The sequence below is a fragment of the Coregonus lavaretus genome (genome assembly GCF_964263955.1).
Source record: "Coregonus lavaretus genome assembly, chromosome: 8".
Classification (NCBI taxonomy): Eukaryota; Metazoa; Chordata; class Actinopteri; order Salmoniformes; family Salmonidae; genus Coregonus; species Coregonus lavaretus.
In genome coordinates, this window is record NC_139995.1 from 35284295 (window position 1) to 35307826 (window position 23532).

General features: G+C 40.9%; 1 protein-coding gene across 3 annotated transcripts in view; it reads right to left on the reverse strand.

Moving 5' to 3' along the window:
- LOC311133301 (SPRY domain-containing protein 3-like) overlaps window positions 1–23532 on the reverse strand; it is an 84217-nt gene that overhangs the window by 50475 nt on the left and 10210 nt on the right. For all 3 annotated transcript variants that reach the window (XM_084166801.1, XM_084166802.1, XM_084166800.1), the window contains exon 4: window positions 11439–11563. In XM_084166801.1, the coding sequence (XP_084022927.1) occupies window positions 11439–11563 (125 nt within the window). The remainder of the gene's footprint in view (window positions 1–11438; window positions 11564–23532) is intronic.

Sequence of the window (23532 nt, forward strand, 5' to 3'; positions counted from 1 at the left end):
ACTTTGAGCCATGAGACTTATATGCATATTATTAATGTTAGCTCTCCGTTTACATTTAAGGTCCAGCCGTGCTGCCCTGCTCTGAGCCAATTGTGATATTCCGAGGTCCCTCTTTGTGGCACCTGACCACACGACTGGACAGTAGTCTAGGTGCGACAAAACTAGAACCTGTAGGACCTACCTTGTTGATAAGTGTTGTTAAAAAGGCAGAGCAGCGCTTTATTATGGACAGACTTCTCCCCATTTTAGCTACTGTTGTATCAACATGTTTTGACCATGACAGTTTACAATCCAGGGTTACTCCAAGCAGTTTCACCTCAACTTGCTCAATTTTCACATTATGTATTACAAGATTCAGTTGAGTTTTAGGGTTTAGTGAATGATTTGTCCCAAATACAATGCTTTTAGTTTTTGATATATTTAGGACTAATTTATTCCTTGCCTCCCATTCTGAAACTAACTGCAGCTCTTTATTAAATGTTGCAGTTATTTCACTCGCTGTAGAAGCTGACATGTATAGTGTTGAGTCATCCGCATACATAGCCACACCTGGCTTTACTCAAGGCCAGTGGCATGTCATTAGTAAAGATTGAAAAAAGTAAGGGGCCTAGACAGCTGCCCTGGGGAATTCCTGATTCTACCTGGATTATGTTGGAGAGGCTTCCATTAAAGAACACCCTCTGTGTTCTGTTAGACAGGTAACTCTTTATCCACAATATAGCAGGGGGTGTAAAGCCACAACACATACGTTTTCCATCAGCAGACTATGATTGATAATGTCAAAAGCCGCACTGAAGTCTAACAAAACAGCTCCCACAATCTTTTTATCATCAATTTCTCTCAGCCAATCATCAGTCATTTGTGTAAGTGCTTGTTGACTGTCCTTCCCTATAAGCATGCTCAAAGTCTGTTGTCAATTTGTTTACAGTAAAATAGCATTGTATCTGGTCAAACACCATTATTTCCAAAAGTATACTAAGGGTTGGTAACAGGCTGATTGGTCGGCTATTTGAGCTTCCCTCCAGGCCTGAGGGCACACACGTCCAAGTAGGCTTAGATTGAAGATATGGCAAATAGGAGTGGCAATATCGTCCGCTATTATCCTCAGTAACTTTCCATCCAAGTTGTCAGAACTCGGTGGCTTGTCATTGTTGATAGACAACAATATTTGTAAAAAACTTCTTCCACACTCACTTTACGGACTTCAAAATTACAATGCTTGTCTTTCATAATTTGATCAGTTATACTTGAATGTGTAGTGTCTGCGTTTGTTGCTGGCATGTCATGCCTAATTTTGCTGATCTTGCAAAAGAAAAAATATTTAAAGTAATTGGCAATATCAGTGGGTTTTGTGATGAATTAGCTATCTGATTCAATGAATGATGGAGCTGAGTTTGCCTTTCTGCCCAAAATTTAATTTAAGGTGCTCCAAAGCTTTTTACTATTATTCTTTATGTCATTTACCTTTGTTTCATAGTGTAGTTTCTTCTCATTTTTATTCAGTTTAGTCATATGATTTCTCAATTTGCAGTATGTTTGCCAATCGGTTGTGCAGCCTGACTTATTTACCATTCCTTTTGCCTCATCCCTCTCAACCATACAATTTTTAACAACACTGAGCCTTTTTCTAAGATGATTTATGAGATTGGAAAACACATTTTAGACCATTCCTTCATACAGAATCTTTCTAGATCCTTGATATGCTTTGTCTGCGCTTATGGACTGCCCTCTTCAATTCAAACCACAGGTTTTCAACGGGGTTCAAGTCCGGAGACTGATGGCCATTGCAAAATGTTGATTTTGTGGTCAATTAACCTTTTCTTTGTGGATTTTGATGTGTGCTTGGTGTTATTGTCTTGCTGGAAGATCCACTTGCGACCAAGTGTCAGCCTCCTGGCAGAGGCAACCAGGTTTTTGGCTAAAATTTCCATGCCAGGGTTCGAGACTGCGACCAAAACCCTTTCATTTGCTACCCTTTGTATTGACAGATTTGTATTGGTCGCTAGGTTCGCATCAAGTGTGGAGCATTTCTTTAGAAAATTCTGCCATCACATGTAGCCAGTACTCTTGCTAGGTGCACAGGGCAACTACACCCTCTAATTGATTTATTTTTGGATCGTTCCCAGACCTCAAAAGTGGTCTGCTGATGTGGTTTAAGAATTGTTGTGGAATTGTTGTCCATCAGATAATAATATCAAGACCGGTTCCGGTGGCTTTCTTTTGCAAATTACTATGAATTAACAGACTTATTTCCTAAAACCTGTCAATACTAAGCATCATATTAAGGTGTGGGGCACTCATTTTGTGACAGGAAATAACTAGCAGGTCTATTATGCTCCAGCAGCTAGAATATCTCCATCCACAATTCAACTGGGGGAACATGGCGTCTCTCAACACCAGACAACAGAAAGAGCTGGCCGCTACTATACGAGAGATTGTTCATGAGGAGATTACCCCTGCCCTCGACTTACAATTAAAACCGGTGAATGAATCATTGGTAGTGCTCAATGCTGAAGTAGATACCTATGCAAACAAATTGTAAAGTGAAGAAGACAGCCAATGCGACAACGGTGCAATTCCATGACCTGGAAATGGCGCGAGCTAAATTGGAAGGGATAATCAAACTCCTAACAGAGAAAACGGAATCACTCGAAAATCATTCCCGTAAATTCAATGTGCGGGTCACAGGAATTGAAACTGATATGGAAGCGGGAAACCTAACTTCTTTCAAGAGCAATCTTTTCAATGAACTGTTTGGGCAGGAGAAGTTGGGTCCCATGCCGCTGATTAACATTGCGAACCGTATAGGTCCTTTCCGGAACGAATCTGGGGGTCTGACCTATGCAGGGAAGAAGATCCCCTGCTGATTTTGTACGTTTGCCCACTGACAAAGACATGATCAGTCTATAATTTTAATGGTAGGTTTATTTGAACAGTGAGAGACAGAATAACAACAAAAAAATCCACAACAACGCATGTCAAAAATGTTATAAATTGATTTGCATTTTAAAATGAGGGAAATAAGTATTTGACCCCTCTGCAAAACATGACTTAGTACTTGGTGGCAAAACCCTTGTTGGCAATCAGAGGTCAGACGTTTCTTGTAGTTGGCCACCAGGTTTGCACACATCTCAGGAGGATATTGTCCCACTCCTCTTTGCAGATCTTCTCCAAGTCATTAAGGTTCCGAGGCTGACGTTTGGCAACTCGAACCTTCAGCTCCCTCCACAGATTTTCTATGGGATTAAGGTCTGGAGACTGGCTAGGCCACTCCAGGACCTTAATGTGCTTATTTTTGAGCCACTCCTTTGTTGCCTTGGCCGTGTGTTTTGGGTCATTTTCATGCTGGAATACCCATTCACGACCCATTTTCAATGCCCTGGCTGAGGGAAGGAGGTTCTCACCCAAGATTTGACGGTACATGGCCCCGTCCATCGTCCCTTTGATGCGGTGAAGTTCTCCCCTTAGCAGAAAAACACCCCCAAAGCATAATGTTTCCACCTCCATGTTTGACGGTGGGGATGGTGTTCTTGGGGTCATAGGCAGCATTCCTCCTCCTCCAAACACGGCTCGATTTTGGTCTCATCTGACCACAACACTTTCACCCAGTTCTCCTCTGAATCATTCAGATGTTCATTGGCAAACTTCAAACGGGCCTGTATATGTGCTTTCTTGAGCAGGGGGACCTTGCGGGTACTGCAGGATTTCAGTCCTTCACGGCGTAGTGTGTTACCAATTGTTTTCTTGGTGACTATGTTTCCAGTGTAACAGTGTTGCATCCATCCCTCTCCACGCCCCTAACTGGGCTCGAACCAGGGACCCTCTGCACACATCGACAACAGTCACCCTCGAAGCGCCGTTACCCGTCGCTCCACAAAAGCCGCGGCCCTTGCAGAGCAAGGGAAACAACTACTTCAATGTCTCAGAGCGAGTGACGTCACCAATTGAAACCACTAACTAGCTAGCCATTTCACACCGTTTACACTGTAACCGGATCATTGACAAGATCATTGACAAGATCCTCCCGTGTAGTTCTGGGCTGATTCCTTACCGTTCTCATGATCATTGCAACTCCACGAGGTGAGATCTTGCATGGAGCCCCAGGCCGAGGGAGATTGACAGTTCTGTTGTGTTTCTTCCATTTGTGAATAATCGCACCAACTGTTGTCACCTTCTCACCAAGCTGCTTGGCGATGGTCTTGTAGGCCATTCCAGCCATGTGTAGGTCTACAATCTTGTCCCTGACATCCTTGGAGAGCTCGTTGGTCTTGGCCATGGTGGAGAGTTTGGAATCTGATTGATTGCTTCTGTGGACAGGTGTCTTTTATACAGGTAACAAACTGAGATTAGGAATACTCCCTTTAAGAGTGTGCTCCTAATCTCAGCTCGTTACCTGTATAAAAGACACCTGGGAGCCAGAAATCTTTCTGATTGAGAGGGGGGTCAAATACTTATTTCCCTCATTAAAATAAAAAATCTATTTAGAACATTTTTGACATGCGTTTTTCTGGATTTTTTTGTTGTTATTCTGTCTCTCACTGTTCAAATAAACCTACCATTAAAATTATAGACTGATTATTTATTTGTCAGTGGGCAAACGTACAAAATCAGCAGGGGATCATATACTTTTTCCCCCTCACTGTATATGTTGTGAAATTGTTAGATATTACTTGTTAGATATTACTGCACTGTCGGAGCTAGAAGCACAAGCATGTCGCTACACCCGCAATAACATCTGCTAAACATGTGTACGTGACAAATAAAATGTGATTTGATTTGAGAGGGAAAAAAAGAAAAAAGAAGAAGAAAAAACACGGTGAGATCCCAGCTACACAAGCTAAACCTGAGATGCGGCTTCATCCACCTGGCAAAACTCATCTTCACCTTTCAGAACACAACACACTAATTTTCCACTGCCAAGGAAGCTCAATACTTCTTCTATAAGCACATCAAACCCAACACACAAGGGGACAAGCTGACAGATGGAACCCAATGACTGGCTCATTATTCAGGTATGCTACCCATGTACAGTGGGGGAAAAAAGTATTTAGTCAGCCACCAATTGTGCAAGTTCTCCCACTTAAAAAGATGAGAGAGGCCTGTAATTTTCATCATAGGTACACGTCAACTATGACAGACAAAATCAGAAAAATAAATCCAGAAAATCACATTGTAGGATTTTTTATGAATTTATTTGCAAATTATGGTGGAAAATAAGTATTTGGTCAATAACAAAAGTTTCTCAATACTTTGTTATATACCCTTTGTTGGCAATGACACAGGTCAAACGTTTTCTGTAAGTCTTCACAAGGTTTTCACACACTGTTGCTGGTATTTTGGCCCATTCCTCCATGCAGATCTCCTCTAGAGCAGTGATGTTTTGGGGCTGTCGCTGGGCAACACAGACTTTCAACTCCCTCCAAAGATTTTCTATGGGGTTGAGATCTGGAGACTGGCTAGGCCACTCCAGGACCTTGAAATGCTTCTTACGAAGCCACTCCTTCGTTGCCCGGGCGGTGTGTTTGGGATCATTGTCATGCTGAAAGACCCAGCTACATTTCATCTTCAATGCCCTTGCTGATGGAAGGAGGTTTTCACTCAAAATCTCATGATACATGGCCCCATTCATTCTTTCCTTTACACGGATCAGTCGTCCTGGTCCCTTTGCAGAAAAACAGCCCCAAAGCATGATGTTTCCACCCCCATGCTTCACAGTAGGTATGGTGTTCTTTGGATGCAACTCAGCATTCTTTGTCCTCCAAACACGACGAGTTGAGTTTTTACCAAAAAGTTCTATTTTGGTTTCATCTGACCATATGACATTCTCCCAATCCTCTTCTGGATCATCCAAATGCACTCTAGCAAACTTCAGACGGGCCTGGACATGTACTGGCTTAAGCAGAGGGACACGTCTGGCACTGCAGGATTTGAGTCCCTGGCGGCGTAGTGTGTTACTGATGGTAGGCTTTTTTACTTTGGTCCCAGCTCTCTGCAGGTCATTCACTAGGTCCCCCCGTGTGGTTCTGGGATTTTTGCTCACCGTTCTTGTGATCATTTTGACCCTACGGGGTGAGATCGTGCGTGGAGCCCCAGATCGAGGGAGATTATCAGTTCTCCTGAGTGGCGCAGTGGTCTAAGGCACTGCATCGCAGTGCTAACTGTGCCACTAGAGATCCAGGCTCTGTCGCAGCCGGCCGCGACCGGTAGACTCATGGGCGGCGCACAATTGGCCCAGCGTCGTCCAGGGTAGGGGAGGGAATGGCCGGCAGGGATGTAGCTCAGTTGATAGAGCATGGCGTTTGCAACGCCAGGGTTGTGGGTTCGATTCCCACGGGGGGCCAGTATAAAAAAAAGTATGTATTCACTAACTGTAAGTCGCTCTGGATAAGAGCGTCTGCTAAATGACTAAAATGTAATGTAAATGTTCTTGTATGTCTTCCATTTCCTAATAATTGCTCCCACAGTTGATTTCTTCAAACCAAGCTGCTTACCTATTGCAGATTCAGTCGTCCCAGCCTGGTGCAGGTCTACAATTTTGTTTCTGGTGTCCTTTGACAGCTCTTTGGTCTTGGCCATAGTGGAGTTTGGAGTGTGACTGTTTGAGGTTGTGGACAGGTGTCTTTTATACTGATAACAAGTTCAAACAGGTTCCATGAATACAGGTAACGAGTGGAGGACAGAGGAGCCTCTTAAAGAAGAAGTTACAGGTCTGTGAGAGCCAGAAATCTTGCTTGTTTGTAGGTGACCAAATACTTATTTTCCACCATAATTTGCAAATAAATTCATTAAAAATCCTGAAGGAGCTGCAAAGCTCCACAGTAGAGATTGAAGTATCTGTCCATAGGACCACTTTAAGCCGTACACTCCACAGAGCTGGGCTTCATGGAATAGTGGCCAGAAAAAAGCCATTGCTTAAAGAAAATAAATAAGCAAACACGTTTGGTGTTCACCAAAAGCCATGTGGGAGACTCCCCAAACATATGGAAGAAGGTATTCTGGTCAGATGAGACTAAAATTGAGCTTTTTGGCCATCAAGGAAAACGCTATGTCTGGCGCAAACCCAACACCTCTCATCACCCCGAGAACACCATTCCTACAGTGAAGCATGGTGATGGCAGCATCATGCTGTGGGGATGTTTTTCATCAGCAGGGACTGGGAAACTGGTCAGAATTGAAGGAATGATGGATGGCGCTAAATACAGGGAAATTCTTGAGGGAAACCTGTTTCAGTCTTCCAGAGATTTGAGACTGGGACGGAGGTTCACCTTCCAGCTGGACAATGACCCTAAGCATAATGCTAAAGCAACACTTGAGTGGTTTAAGGGGTAACATTTAAATGTATTGGAATGGCCTAGTCAAAGCCCAGACCTCAATCCAATTGAGAATCTGTGGTATGACTTAAAGATTGCTGTACACCAGCGGAACCCATCCAACTTGAAGGAGCTGGAGCAGTTTTGCCTTGAAGAATGTGCAAGAATCCCAGTGGCTAGATGTGCCAACCTTATAGAGACATACCCCAAGAGACTTGCAGCTGTAATTGCTGCAAAAGGTGGCTCTACAAAGTATTGACTCTGGGGGGGTGAATATTTATGCATGCTCAAGCTCTGTTTTTTGTCTTATTTCTTGTTTGTTTTACAATAAAACATATTTTGCATCTTCAAAGTGGTAGGCATGTTGTGTAAATCAAATGATAAAACCCACCCAAAAAATCAATTTTAATTCCAGGTTGTAAGGCAACAAAATAGGAAAAATATCAAGGGGGGTGAATACTTTCGCAAGTCACTGTATGTGCATAATAGCAAAATTAACCAGCATATTGGCATTGAGAACAATGCCGCGGAGGCAGCAGAGAAGAGGAAACACCCCTTGCCTAAAGCCCTATTCAGACGGGATTTGTTTTACTGGGGGTGGTCGGGTAATGTAATTATGTGCACAAGCACAAAACACCACATCTGTCATTTTAGTCCTGTCCAAATCTGCCATGTCAGTAATTTGTACATGGTAGGAGAGTCACAATTAAAGCCAGAATAACCTACTGTTTTTTTGCAAACTCCAAGGTCCTCTGATAATACTAGTCCCGTGTGAATCGACATCCCTGTGTTTTGAGAGAAATGTCTGAGTTTGACAGGTGATGTTCACAATTTGAGTACAAAAACAATTACTGAGTCGATAAATTAAATGAAGTGCTGCGCATAACCTATATATGAAGGGCCTACATGTATCAACTTTCACAGTCAATGCTTTTGTTCATATGAATTGAATATTGGCAAGTGCATCAGTAAAGAATATTGTGCCTATTAATGGGGGGTATTTAGGACGTCTACTGCGGATCGCTAAAATATCCTAATGATTATGATCACACTTCCTCAATTCAAATATTATGGCGACACTATACCAAAGACGGTTTGGTATGGTTTAGAAACTTGGGAACCAAGCTGGAGTTATCAGTGTAGCCCTGTTATCGCCTGGACTTGTTGAAATATCTTCAGGCCTAGAACCTCCAGGCTTCGGTCATAACTGTCAATTTATTGGAATAAAAAAAAGTTTGGAAAAAACGAATCCCGTCCGAATTGTCCTCTGGAATAACGGACATTCTGGGGTAATAATGACATAACCAACGTTCTCTAGTAATACTAGTCCTGTGCAAATAGGGCTTAGCCTAATTGTCTAAGAAAATTGAGGAGAGCACAAACCCCCAACTTAATTAGGTCTATAATCAATAGCCTAATTGCTCAAATGTGCCTGGCTTTATAAATCACCCATATATATCTGCAGAAATAAGACCGATCTTGCTTCTGTTGCCTGTTTGAGTGTTTGTTTAATAGCCTACTGATTCCGTGAGCACCAAGCCTCACGCAACGACAAAATGTCGGATAAAGCAATTTCACAGATCTGGCTGTTTTTAATATTTGTTATGCTGTAATAAAGGCTTTAAACATATATTTTTGTTAGAACAGACTGGTATTACTTATACTTTATTTAGTGTTGTTTACACTGTTCCAAACAGGCAGAAAAATAATAGTCATCTAACAGCACTTGTTTGTCACACATAATATGCACACAGCTCTCGCTCCTATACCCTCATTTTTCTTGATCTCCTTCTTATTGTTATTACAATTATTATTATGATCATCAAACACCAGTCTCAGACTGCCCATCTTAATATTTTATTTTTATTGGTCTGTCTGAGATATGGCTTTTTCTTTGCAACTCTGCCTAGAAGGTCAGCATCCCGGAGTCGCCTCTTCACTGTTGACGTTAAGACTGGTGATTTGCGGGTACTATGTAATGAAGCTGCCAGTTGAGGACCTGTGAGGCGCCTGTTTCTCAAACTAGACACTAACGTATTTGTCCTCTTGCTCAGTTGTGCACCGGGGCCTCCCACTCCTCTTTCTATTCTGGTTAGAGCCAGTTTGCTCTGTTCTGTGAAGGGAGTAGTACACAGCGCTGTACGAGATCTTCAGTTTCTTGGCAATTTCTCGCATGGAATAGCCTTCATTTCTCAGAACAAGAATAGACTGATGAGTTTCAGAAGAAAGTTATTTGTTTCTGGCCATTTTGAGCCTGTAATCGAACCCACATTTGCTGATGTTCCAGATACTCAACTAGTCTCAAGAAGGCCAGTTTTATTGCTTCTTTAATCTGCACAACAGTTTTCAGCTGTGCTAGCATAATTGCAAAAGGGTTTTCTAATGATCAATTAGCCTTTTAAAATGATAAACTTGGATTAGCAAACACAACATGCCATTGGAACACAGGACTGATGGTTGCTGATAATGGGCCTCTGTACGCCTATGTAGATATAACAATGTCTACACTGTATTTCTGATCAATTTGATGTTATTTTAATGGACAAAAAAAATTGCTTTTCTTTCGAAAGCAAGGAGATTTCTAATATGATATTGTAATCTAACAGCAACTGTTTGCACACATAATACTCACGCAACACTTGCTCCTATACCCTCCTTTTTCTTGATCTCCAGTAATTTCCACAACGAAGTCAAATGTCTTCCACAGATCTGACTTCCCCTTTCCCTCCTGAGCAACCAGTAAACATTCGCCTGCTTCAAGTTTCTTTTTCATGTCCTCTGCATTAATTTAGCTGTCGACATTACTGTGTTTGGAGTTTGTTATAACCAATTTATTGGAGGTGATTATGATAGGCTATAGGTCAGGCCCCATTGGTCACGTGCATGCAACATGTTTCACGTACAAAGAGTAAGGGTTGAGGGAATAGGGAATGTTTTTCCTAAACAAATGATGGATTTCGGTAACATAATCGAACCCACAACCCTGGCGTTGCAAACGCCATGCTCAACCAACTGCGCTACATCCCTGCCGGCCATTCCCTCCCCTATCCTGGACGACGCTGGGCCAATTGTGCGCCGCCCCATGGGTCTACCAGTCGCGGCCGGCTACGACAGAGCCTGGATTCAAACCAGGATCTCTAATGGCACAGCTAGCACTGCAATACAGTGCCTTAGACCACTGCGCCACTCGGGAGCTTCACCACAGACAGCACAATAAACACTTGCTGTGGTGCCTTTTCTCCGCAGTAGGGAGGAGAGGGAGACATCGTGCTCCAGTCACACAGGCACACGCTGTCATTTTTTTAAACTGTCATTTGTGTGTCTTATATTATTTAATCAAACAGTGTGCTTAAAGCATCAAACAAGCTCAGTGCATATGTAGTTGGTTTTATTCAAACACATAGGGTGTGTCTGTCTATATATGGAAAATAATTGTAAACATTTCGACCAATCTTGGTCGACCAAGATTTTTTTGTCGGGGACAGCCCTAAAAGCAACACTTTGCAATAGCCATCTCGGTCTCCAAACCCCATTGAAAACCTTTGGATTGAATTGAAGAGGGCAGTCCATAAGAGCAGACGAAGGATATCAAGGATCTGAAAAAACCATAAAACATTTTAGAAAAAGGCTCAGTGTCGTTATCCTCGCAAGGGGAGGGTGCTAGAGTATTGAAACCATCTTTTTTGATTACTTGTTATACGAAATCTCTTTCTTTGAGCAATTGTATTAGTATAAAAAAATATAATTTCCCAATTTTTTGGAGCATACAATGTAGTTCAGTATTTGCATTATTTATTTTATACAGTATTTTGTGCTCATCTTTATCAAGGGTGCCAATAATTATAGACCTGATTGTAAGTCTTCACAACACAAGGCCCAGTAGTGATTCTCAACTTAAGTCAAATGTTCATAAAGTGGTGATGTGGAACGTTCAAAATAAATCTGTTATTCTTTCATTTTGAGTAACATTAAACCTATTTCTATTTTCCCTTTTAGACTATACCATTGACGTTATCCCAAACTGATGCTGGAATGTTGAGCTATATTCAAAACTTTGTTTGAAACAGAGGAGATTTTAGAGCGTGGAGAAACATATTTTTTAGAGCTAAGAAGGGGCCCGACACATACTTGCCATCGTCAGCATGGTAGGCCACTGAGTGCGGGAGCCAGCCAGGCTGATGGTCCAGCTTGTAGTACTGAGGCACCAGGCCAACAGCAATCATCCCCCTCACCCCTGTGTCAACGATGGTCACCTGGAGGAGTATAAGGAGGAGAATCCAGATACAGCACTTGGAGTATTTGTACAATTATTATTGTCAATTGTTGACAACATGCACCTTTTAAGAAACTAACTGTGAGAACTGTTAGAGCCCCCTGGATCGATGATTAATTAAAAAAATGGTATGGTTCAAATAAATTATGCAAAAAAAGGTATCTAACAAGTCAGGTTGCTCAGCTGATTGGTTCACATACTGTCAATTTAGAAAATGTGTGACTAAACAAAATTATATTATTAAAACAAGATAATTGACATAAAAAACTATAATAAAATACTTTGGAGCACCTTAAGTGATATTATGGGCAGAAACCCAATTCATCTTCATCGTTCATTGAAGTTGATGGGTCATTTATAACAAAATCTTTTGACATAGCCAGTCATTTAAATGACTATTCCAGCTGTTAAAGTGGACAAACTGATAAGTAAAATGACAACATTTATCAGTGAACCATCATATTTGTGTATTAAAGATCTAATAAGGAAAGAGAAGGATTGCGTTTTGAATTTTGTCAAGTTTTTATGTAAGAGGTGGATAAACAGTTGTTATCCATCAATAAATGATAAGCCACCAGGTATATACAACTTAGATCGAAAACTATTGAGAATGGTAGCAGACTATTGCCACCCCTATTTGCCATGTCTTTAACCAAAGCCTAAAGGAGTTTGTGTCCACAGGCGTGGAAGGAAGCTAAAGTACTTCCACTACCTAAAAATAGTAAAGAACCCTTTGCTGGCTCTAACAGCCACACAATCAGTTTGATGCCTTTTTTTAGTAAACTGATGGGGAGAATTGTGTTTGAACAAATTAGGGCTGACTCCATTTAGTCGAATGGTCGATTGTTTGGTCGATAGGCTGTTGGTCGTCCGAGATTTATTTTGTCGAGCAGTAGTATAAACAAATTATTTTTTTCATTGTGTACAAGACACCTGTCTGATTCGCACCTGTCTGAGTGGACTAATCCATTGTGGAGTCCATCACTCTAAGACATGTGCTACTGAAATTGTATATGCTTATATTATGTATATTACGCGCATCCATCAGGTACGTTTGAATACCAGCAGGCAGAATCAGCAGGGAGGTAAGATGGCGGACTGAACACAGAAGTGCAGATCGCCTCAAGATAAAAAACATAATATTCAATATCTGTAAGTTAGACTAAATATTAGCACTTCACTCCACATACTCGTGGGTAATAACCTTCAATCTGGATAACAACATAAAACAAATTATAAGGCTAGAGAAATGTATCAACCAATATTACCAAAACAAACAACACCCAAACATGACAGAGAGTAAACATGGAGAACCAATCCCCAGAAGAAAACGCGACTCCTTGACGAATACAGACGATTTATGCTTTTTACCACCGGGAATGGTAAGGGTGGAAACCGATCTGTTGAAGTCGATAAATGATGAACTGGACATACTTGAATTCGTCAGCAAAGATATAAAAGGAGTTGAAGGTGAGCCTCGAGATGAGTGACGAAAAAGCTGCGACAACGGAGAAAGAAAGAAACAAGCTAAAAGGTACAGTCAATAAGATTGAAACAGACGTTAATGAACTTAAAAAGGAGAACATGTTTCTGAGAGAAGCCTCACTTGACACACAGACTAGATCTATGAGAGAAAATCTGGTACTTACTGGTATCAAAGAAAAAGAGGGGGAATATCCTGAAAGTGTGATGAAATAATTATTTCTTACATTGCTACAGATCCCTGTGGTTGCTGTCGACAAAATCCAACTCAAACGTGTACACCATTTCGGACAGAGAGGAGAGAGATATGAGCGCCCAATCGTTGCCAAATTTGCATTCTTCAAAGATAAAATAATGGTTAAAAGTCCCTTGTAGCTCAGTTGGTAGAGCATGGCGCTTGCAACTCCAGGGTTGTGGGTTCGTTTCCCACGGGGGGCCAGTATGAAAATGTATGCACTCTGGATAAGAGCGTCTGCTAAATGACTAAAATGTAAATGTTAAAGGACTCGCTGGAACGAAAATAGGCATGAATGATCAGTTCAAATCAAATCAAATTGCATTTGTCACATGCGCCGAATACAACATGTCACATGCGCCGTGAAATGCTTACTTACAAGCCCTTAACCAACAATGCAGTTAAGAAAATAAAGTTAAGAAAATATTTACTCAATAAACTAAAGTAAAAAATAAATAATGAGGCTATATACAGGGGGTACCGGTACCGAGTCAATGTGCGGGGGTACAACTTAGTCGAGGTAATTTGTACATGTAGGTAGGGGTAAAGTGACTATGCATAGACAATAAACAGCGAGTAGCAGCAGTATAAAAACAAAGGTGGGGGGTCTCAATGCAAATAGTCCGGGTGGCGATTTGTTAATTGTACAGCAGTCTTATGGCTTGGGGGTAGAAGCTGTTAAGGAGCCTTTTGGACCTAGACTTGGCGCTCCGGTACCGCATCCCGTGCGGTAAGGGTTAGTCTATGACTTGGGTGACTGGAGTCTTTGACCATTTTTTGGGCCTTCCTCTGACACGCCTAGTAATAGGTCCTGCATGGCAGGAAGCTTGGCCACAGTGATGTACTGGGCTGTATGCACTACCCTCTGTAGCGCCTTATGGTCGGATGCCGAGCAGTTGCCATAACAGGCGGTGATGCAACCGGTCAGGATGCTCTCGATGGTGCAGCTGTATAACCTTTTGAGGATCTGGGGACCCAAGCCAAATCTTTGCAGTCTCCTGAGGGGGATAAGGCGTTGTCGTGCCCTCTTCATGACTGTCTTGGTGTGTTTGGACCATGATAGTTTGTTGGTGATGTGGACACCAAAGGAACTGGAAAAACTCTCGACCCGCTCCACTACAGCCCCGTCGATGTTCATGGGGGCGTGTTCGGCCCTCCTTTTCCTATAGTCCACGATCATCTCCTTTGTCTTGCTCACGTTGAGGGAGAGGTTTTTGTCCTGGCACCACACTGTCAGGTCTCTGACCTCCTCCCTATAGGCTGTCTTATCGTTGTCGGTGATCAGGCCTACCACCGTTGTGTCGTCAGCAAACGTAATGATGGTGTTGGAGTCGTGCTTGGCCACGCAGTCGTGGGTGAACAGGGCGTACAGGAGGGGACTAAGCACGCACCGCTGAGGGGCCCCCGTGTTGAGGATCAGCATGGCAGATGTGTTGTTGCCTACACTTACCACCTGGGGCGGCCCGTCAGGAAGTCCAGGATCCAGTTGCAGAGGGAGGTGTTTAGTCCCAGGGTCCTTAGCTTAGTGATAAGCTTTGTGGGCACTATGGTGTTGAACGCTGAGCTGTAGTCAATGAACAGCATTCTCATATAGGTGTTCCTTTTGTCCAGGTGGGAAAGGGCAGAGTGGAGTGCGATTCCCGAAGGAAATTGCAGAATGGCGCAAAGTTCTGTACCCACTCTTCAAGGAGAATAGATTAAAAGGGAAATGTATAGCTCTTGTAGTCGATAAACTATATATTGATAACCAAATGTTCCGAGACACCAAGACATGGCTATTCAAAATATTACAAAATTCCCATAGAGGAGTCGAATAATAGAACACCCAATCCTATACATGGTAGGGATTGTCATATCAAAATATATAGGAAAACAAACTACACCAATTGATAAATAAATAAATAAATAAACTACACTATACCATTCAAGATAAGGAATGTTGTAAAATTATTTGTATTTGACTTTCTATTTATAGTATTTTATAAATAGATAAGACAGCATTAGAAGAAAGGATAATTAGCTAAATAATACATCTTAAAATATAAGGAACTGGAACACAAAAGTACTCAGAATCAACATGGTAGGGATAAAAACATAGCAAATAGAGGACACAGTATGTGGGTATGTGCGGGTGTAGTGATGGAAGGTGGGGTGTACGTTTTTGTGTTTGGAAAAGTGTGGAGTTAAGTGAGTGAAAAAGGAAAATGGTTGCAAATCCCAGAGCCCATGCGTGTGTGCGAGCAGGGGTTGTGAGAGAGCTTTCAATTTTGTGCAGATATGGGAAATACATTTTTAAATTAATTTTAAATATAGTTTATTTATTTATTGTCCTATCATGATGGAACGGTCCCCAACCCTATACCCTAGACACCCACCTGAGCGACCCATACACTAAGGTGACATCCTTATCTGTTTTATGGGCCCACTGCAAGTAGCCTATTCACAGCCAAAACAGAACGATAAATGCGGTCAGAGACCCACTAAAGCAGCACCGCCCCCTCATGATTCTGAGCCTGCCTGGCAGAGTTGGTCCTACAAAGCCAAAGCCCCCTGATGGGTGAGCATAATATACAAAGAATTTCTCAAAGCTGCTAATGAGAACCTTGACATCCTTGTACCTAGCCGGTGGGAATTCCGGTGGGGTGCCACCATCCAGGTAGTGGCAGTGCTGGCAACACTAGCTGCAGTAACGCATGGGGAGGGGGTCACTCGGACAATCAGAGAGGGGGCAAATTATTGTGGCCCTGGTTGCACAAAATAATCAAAGGTCTGAATGCACAGAGTTGCTTAGGAAAATGGTCACAACGGGGGACCAGCATGTGTGTGTTTCAGGGGAAGGGGGTGTATCTGATCTCCATCAGCTAGGACTTGACATTGGTTAATCAAATCTACCAATTTATGCTCAATTTTGCATGCCTTCTCAAACAGCTGCAACTGCATATGAATTCGCACATCAAGTCAATTGTTGACTTGGGCTCGGGGATGGAACAACATTTGAACATCTGAGCTTGTGGTTGTTTGTGGGGGGAAAGGGGTCGAGTGTTGTATGGGGTAATTATGTTTGCTAAAATAATAATTGCTTGCCAATCCTGGCCATAGGTAACAATCCTTCGCATGAACTGCCTACATGATTACGCATATTATTAGTTAATTGTGGAAATTAAGATACGCAAGATTTTTTAAATATACAGTACCAGTCAAATGTTTACACACACCTACTTATTCAAGGGTTTTTCTTTATTTTTACTATTTTCTACATTGCAGAATAATAGTGTAGACATCAAAACTGTGAAATAACACATATGGAATAATGTAGTAACCAAAAAAAGTGTTAAACAATTCAAAATAAATGTTATATTCTTCAAAGCAGCCATCCTTTGCCTTGATGAAAGCTTTGCACACTCTTGGCATTCTCTCAACCACCTTCATGAGGTAGTCACCAGGAATGCTTTTCCAACAGTCTTGAAGGAGTTCCCACATATGCTGAGCACTTGTTGGCTGCTTTTCCTTCACTCTGCGGTCCAACTCATCCCAAACCATCTCAATTGGGTTGAGGTCAGGTGATTGTGGAGGCCAGGTCATCTGATGCAACACTCCATCACTCTCCTTCTTGGTCAAATAGCCCTTACACAGCCTGGAGGTGTGTTTTGGGTCATTGTCCTGTTGAAAAACAAATAATAGTCCCACTAAGCGCAAACCATATGGGCTGGCATATTGCTGCAGAATGCTGTGCTAGCCATGATGGTTAAGTGTGCCTTTAATTCTAAATAAATCACAGACAGTGTCACCAGCAAAGCACCCCCACACCATCACACCTCCATGCTTCACGGTGGGAACCACACATGCGGAGATCATACATTCACCTACTCTGCGTCTCACAGAGACACGGCAGTTGGAAATAAAAATCTCACATTTGGACTCCAGACCAAAAGGACACATTTCCACCGGTCTAATGTCCATTGCTCATGTTTCTTGACCAAAGCAAGTATCTTCTTCTTATTGGTGTCCTTTAGTAGTGGTTTCTTTGCAGCAATTCGACCATGAAGGCCTGATTCACGCAGTATCCTCTGAACAGTTGATGTGGAGATATGTTTGTTACTTGAACTCTGTGAAGCATTTATTTGGGCTGCAATCTGAGGTGCAGTTAATTGCCGATTTCTGAGGCTGGTAACTCTAATAAACTTATCCTCTGCAGCAGAGGTAACTCTGGGTCTTCCTTTCCTTTGGCGGTCCTCATGAGAGCCAGTTTCATCATAGCGCTTGATGGTTTTTGCGACTGCACTTGAAGAATCTTTCAAAGTTCTTGAAAGTTTCCGGATTGACTGACCTTCATGTCTTATAGTAACGATGGACTGTCGTTTCTCTTTGCTTATTTATTTCACATTTTTACATTTTAGTCATTTAGCAGACGCTCTTATCCAGAGCGACTTACAGTTAGTGAGTGCATACATTTTCATACTGGCCCCCCGTGGGAAACAAACCCACAACCCTGGCATTGCAAGCTCCATGCTCTACCAACTGAGCTACACGGGGCCTTTATGCTGTTCTTGCCATAATATGGACTTGGTCTTTTACCAAATAGGGCCATCTTCCGTATACCAACCCTACCTTGTCACAACACAACTGACTGGCTCAAACGCATTAAGGAAAGAAATTCCACAAATTAACAAGGCACACCTGTTAATTGAAATGCATTCCAGGTGACTACCTCATGAAGCTGGTTGAGAGAGTGCCAAGAGTGTGCAAAGCTGTCATCAAGGCAAAGAGTGGCTACTTTGAAGAATCTCAAATATAAAATATTTTGATTTGTTTAACATGTTTTTGGTTACTACATGATTCCATATGTGTTATTTCATAGGTTTGACATCTTCACTATTATTCTACAATGTAGAAAATAGTACAAATAAATGAGTAGCTGTGTCCAATCTTTTGACTGGTACTGTATATATTTTTTTATAACTATATACAATACAAGTCGAGGTGAGGACGAGGTTTACAGGAAACTCATTCGACAATTTTAGATGAAGTTGTGTGGAGAAGGACTGGGGGGTGGGGGGGTGAAAGGGGGGGGGGGCAAATATACTTATCCCATGGGGAAAGAAACTCAAAAGGGGTGATGATATTAATTAACAATAATTTTGATCCGAATGTGCAAACTGTCCAAACAGATCGGCAAGGTAGATGGATGATTTTAAATATGTTATTGGACCATAAACAGATATGGCTTATTAATCTATACAGCCCAAATAATGATGATCCATGCTTCTTTGAAAATATAATAATTGATCAAACCTACAAGCAATACAAGACTCTATTATTATGGTGGGAGATTATAATACGGTTTAAAAACCTCAATGGACCGTAAAGGAAATCACACTACAAACTATCTCCCTCATGCACTTAAGGAATTCACGAATGTCATGGATATATTGTTTGATATATGGAGGCTTAAATATCCTGACCTAGTGAGATATACATGGCGGAGGCTCAATCAAGATAGTCGTCTTGACTACTTTCTTATGTCATTCTCGCTGGCACCAAAAGTTTAAACAGTGTTGATAGAGGACAGAATGTGGTCGGACCATCAAATAAATTGGCATATACATTACTCTTACAGAATTTCCATATGGGCGAGGATATTGAACATTTTACCAAAGCCTATCGGGTGATAACTTGTTTTTAACTAGGATAGAATAATTTATAACTTACTTTTTCTGACATAAAAACATAGCAGATCCCCTTATTGTATGGGTAGCATTTCTATGTTGAAGATTAAAAAATAATTTGGTGCATTTTTCCCCATATTCCATCCAGTTCGATTTATTTTCATAATATATTACACTTGATCTTTCTTGAATAGGTTCCTTCATATATTTTAGTTTTTCCTCTAACTTATTCTGTGCCTCTATGGTACAGTTTTTATTGCTATCCATCTGTACTGTTAGTCCTTCCATTTCCTTTCTTAATATGGACTCTTTTGACCTACATTGCTTTTGTTTTAGAGATGAGTACTGAATTGCATGGCCTCTAAAGGCACATATTAAAATAATTACAGATAATTTACTGAAACTTGTTACAAATGGAGTCACCCATGATTCACCAAAAAACATTTTGAAAGAGGAAGCAAAGTACTTTAAGCATCTGTTTTCGTTTCATTCTCCCCCATCTCCACTAACTGAAGTTAATTGTATGGATTTTTTTTCTATTAATAATGTAAAATTAACAGCTGTACAGAAAGAGGAACTTCTTGATGCAATTAAAGCCTTTAAGTCCGGTGAAACTCCAGGAACGTTATTAGTATGTTTTAACCACTCCTATAAAAATAGTAGATTATCAGATACTCAACAAGGTCTGATTTCATTATTACTGAAACAGGATCCAAGTGGTAAATATAAAGATCCAGTCCATATTATTAATCCTAACCAGACAGGTTTTTTTACATGGACGATACATTGGAGATAATGTGAGACAAGTACTGGAAACAATAGAACACTATGAAAAATCTGGGAAACTAGTCCTGGTATTCATAGCCAACTTTGAAAAGGTTTTTGATAAAGTACGACTGGAATTTAAATACATATAAATGCCTGGAATATTTCAATTTTGGAGAATCTCTTATAAAATGTGGTTAAAGTTAAGTATAGAAACCCTAGGTGTAAAATAGTAAATAATGGCTACTACTCAGAAAGTATTAAACTGTCAAGAGGAGTAAAACAAGGTTGTCCACTATCGGCATATCTATTATGGCCATCGAAATGTTAGCTATTAAAATCAGATACAACAATAATATCAAGGGGTTAGAAATCCAGGGCTTGAAAACAAAAGGTGTCATTGTACGCTGATGATTCATGTTGTTTTCTTTTAAATCCACAATTTGGATCCCTCCACAGCCTCAGAGTATCTAGATTATTGTTCTAACCTCTCTGGATTACAACCAAATTATGATAAGTGTACTAAATTACGTATTGGATCACAAAAAAACACAACTTTTACATTACTGTGTAGTTGACCAATAAAATGATCTGCCGGTATGTGGACATACTCGGTATACATATGCGTAAATAAATAAATGATCTCACTACACACATTTTAATAGGAAGTTAGCAAAAATAGATAAGATCTTGCTACCATGGAAAATAAAAGACCTGTCTATTTGTGGAAAAATCACCCTGATTAACTCTTCAGTCATATCCCAGTTTACCTATTTGCTTATGGTCTTGCCTACACCTAGCGACCGTTTTTTTAAATTATATGAGCAAAAAATATTCAATTTGATTTGGAATGGCAAGCCAGACAAAATTAAACAGACATATTTATATAATGAATATGAATTCGGAGGGCAGAAATAATTAAATATTAAAGCATCAGACATCTCACTAAAGGCATCAGTCATACAAAAGTTATACTTAAATCCCAACTGGTTCTCTAGCAGATTAGTAAGAATGTCTCACCCCATGTTCTAGAATGGCCCTTTTCCCTTTATTCAGATTACAACCTCTCACTTTCGGTTATTTGAAAATGAAATCATCTCCAAAATATAGCTATTTTTAATACAAGCCATAGAAAGTTGGTTGCAATTTCAGTTTAATCCACCAGAAAAGACAGAACAAATAATACAACAAATATTGTGGTTCAACTCAAATATACTAATTGATAGAAAACCATTATAATAAATAAATTAAAATTAAAATAAGTATCATCTTTGTTAATTATATCATAAATAGGACTGGTAGAGTTGTCACACATGCAGCTAACAAATATATGGAAATGTCTGCTCTACCCAAAATTACAACCAACTAATTGCAGCATTACCGCAAAAATGGAAGAGGCAACTGGAAGGGGGAAAAAGTAAGGAACTGCGTTAAAGACCAAAATTGTTTCATGAAAATTGTGATAAATAAAAAATTATACCAGTTTAATTTAAGGACCAAAAATGTGACAGCTGTGCCATATAGATTGCTAAATAGTTGGGAAGAGATTTTATACGTACCGATTCCATGGCACATACGCAAAACGACGCCGGATTCAAAACTTTGAATTTTTCAATTTAAATGATTATACAAAATTATTGCAACCAACAGAACGTTATATATATGAGGGCTACAACCATCGCAGCTCTATTGCTGCAGTAGATTTTGCTGCGAAGAGACAATCATTAGTTTTGGTACTGTCCATATGTAGCTTATTTTTGGTCGCAGGTCAAGGAATGACTGTAGAATTGCAACATTTACCTGCCGCTAACTCTGTAGATAGCACTACTGGGTGATTTGAAAACTCAGTCAGTCAATCGATCAATAATATAATAACACTTTTAGCAAAAATGTATACCTTTAATTTACAGTCTGTCGAAACCATGAGAATGGAAAGGTTCAGAACCTTTTGTCACAGCACAGTTGAAAAATATCTGGCAAATCGAAATTCAATATGGATGTGTTAAGAGATAGATGTGAGGGGTTGAGTGGAGCTGAAGGGTGGGACTAATAACAACAAGATAACTAATGTAAAATATACTGTGTCCGTAAAATGTATATAGTATGTATCAGCTGGAAGTAGAAGCTTAAGTGTTGCTGTTCATTAGTATACTCCAATTAGGGGAGGGGTGGTAGGGCTAAAGGAAAATAATCAAGGAAAATATATTTTTTAAAGGTGTGTGTGTGTGTGTGTTCATATATATATATATACACACATACAGCTCTGGAAAAAATTAAGAGACCACGGCAAATTTTTCTTACATTAGCATTTCTACATGTATGACAGCCATTCCATTCCAGTGTCTGTGGAATTCCAACACAGGCACACCTCATTCTACTGAATTAGGTACTGATTAGGTGATCACATGAACCAAATCTTATTTAACGAGGAAAAGTATAAAATCCATTGCTGTGGCCATCACTATCCTCTTGCAATAGGACCAGCTGAATGGCAAAAACTGTGCTAATAGTACCTCAAAAGTAATATTAATCAAAACATAACTATTGACCGTTTTGAGTGAGGAAAAGAAGGGTTCAATTCTGGCTTTACTGGCAGAGGGATACAGTGAGTGTCAGGTTGCTTCCATCCTTAAAATTTCAAAGACGGCGGTTCATAAGAACAAGGTCAAGCAGCAGACATTGGGGACAACAAAGCTACAGACCCGGCAGAGGGCGAAAACAACTCTACTGACCGGGATGACCACCAACTCATTCGAATGTCACTCAACAACCGTAGGATGACATCAAGTGACCTACAAAAAGAATGGCAAACGGCAGCTGGGATGAAGTGCACGGCGAGGACGGTTCGAAACAGGCTCCTAGGGGCAGGGCTGAAGTCGTGCAAAGCTAGAACAAAGCCCTTCATCAATGAGAAGCAAAGAAGAGCCAGGCTGAGGTTTGCAAAATACCATTAGGATTGGGCCGTAGAGGACTGGAGTAAGGTCATCTTCTCTGATGAGTCCAATTTTCAGCTTTGCCCAACACCTGGTCGTCTAATGGTTAGACAGAGACCTGGAGAGGCCTACAAGCCACAGTGTCTCGCACCCACTGTGAAATTTGGTGGAGGATTGGTGATGATCTGGGGGTGCTTCAGCAAGGCTGGAATCGGGCAGATTTGTCTTTGTGAAGGACGCATGAATCAAGCCACGTACAAGGTTGTCCTGGAAGAAAACTTGCTTCATTTGTTCCCCAACTCTGAGGATTGTTTTTTTCCAGCAGGACAATGCGCCATGCCACACAGCCAGGTCAATCAAGGTGTGGATGGAGGACCACCAGATCAAGACCCTGTCATGGCCAGCCCAATCTCCAGACCTGAACCCCATTGAAAACTTCTGGAATGTGATCAAGAGGAAGATGGATGGTCACAAGCCATCAAACAAAGCCGAGCTGCTTGAATTTTTGCGCCAGGAGTGGCATAAAGTCACCCAACATCAATGTGAAAGACTGGTGGAGTGCATGCCAAGAGGCATGAAAGCTGTGATTGAAAATCAGGGTTATTCCACCAAATATTGATTTCTGAATGCTTCCTTAGTTAAAACATTAGTATTGTGTTGTTTAAAAATAAACATGAACTTATTTTCTTTGCATTATTCGAGGTCTGACAACAGTGCATCTTTTTTGTTATTTTGTTGTCGCTCAGTTATGTATAGAGCCATGTCATCGTGGAATGCTTTGCCACCAGAGGTTACTCAGGCAAAAAGCAAGTTTAGCTTTAAAAAACATATTGTATCAGGGCGGCAGGTAGCTTAGTGGTTAAGAGCG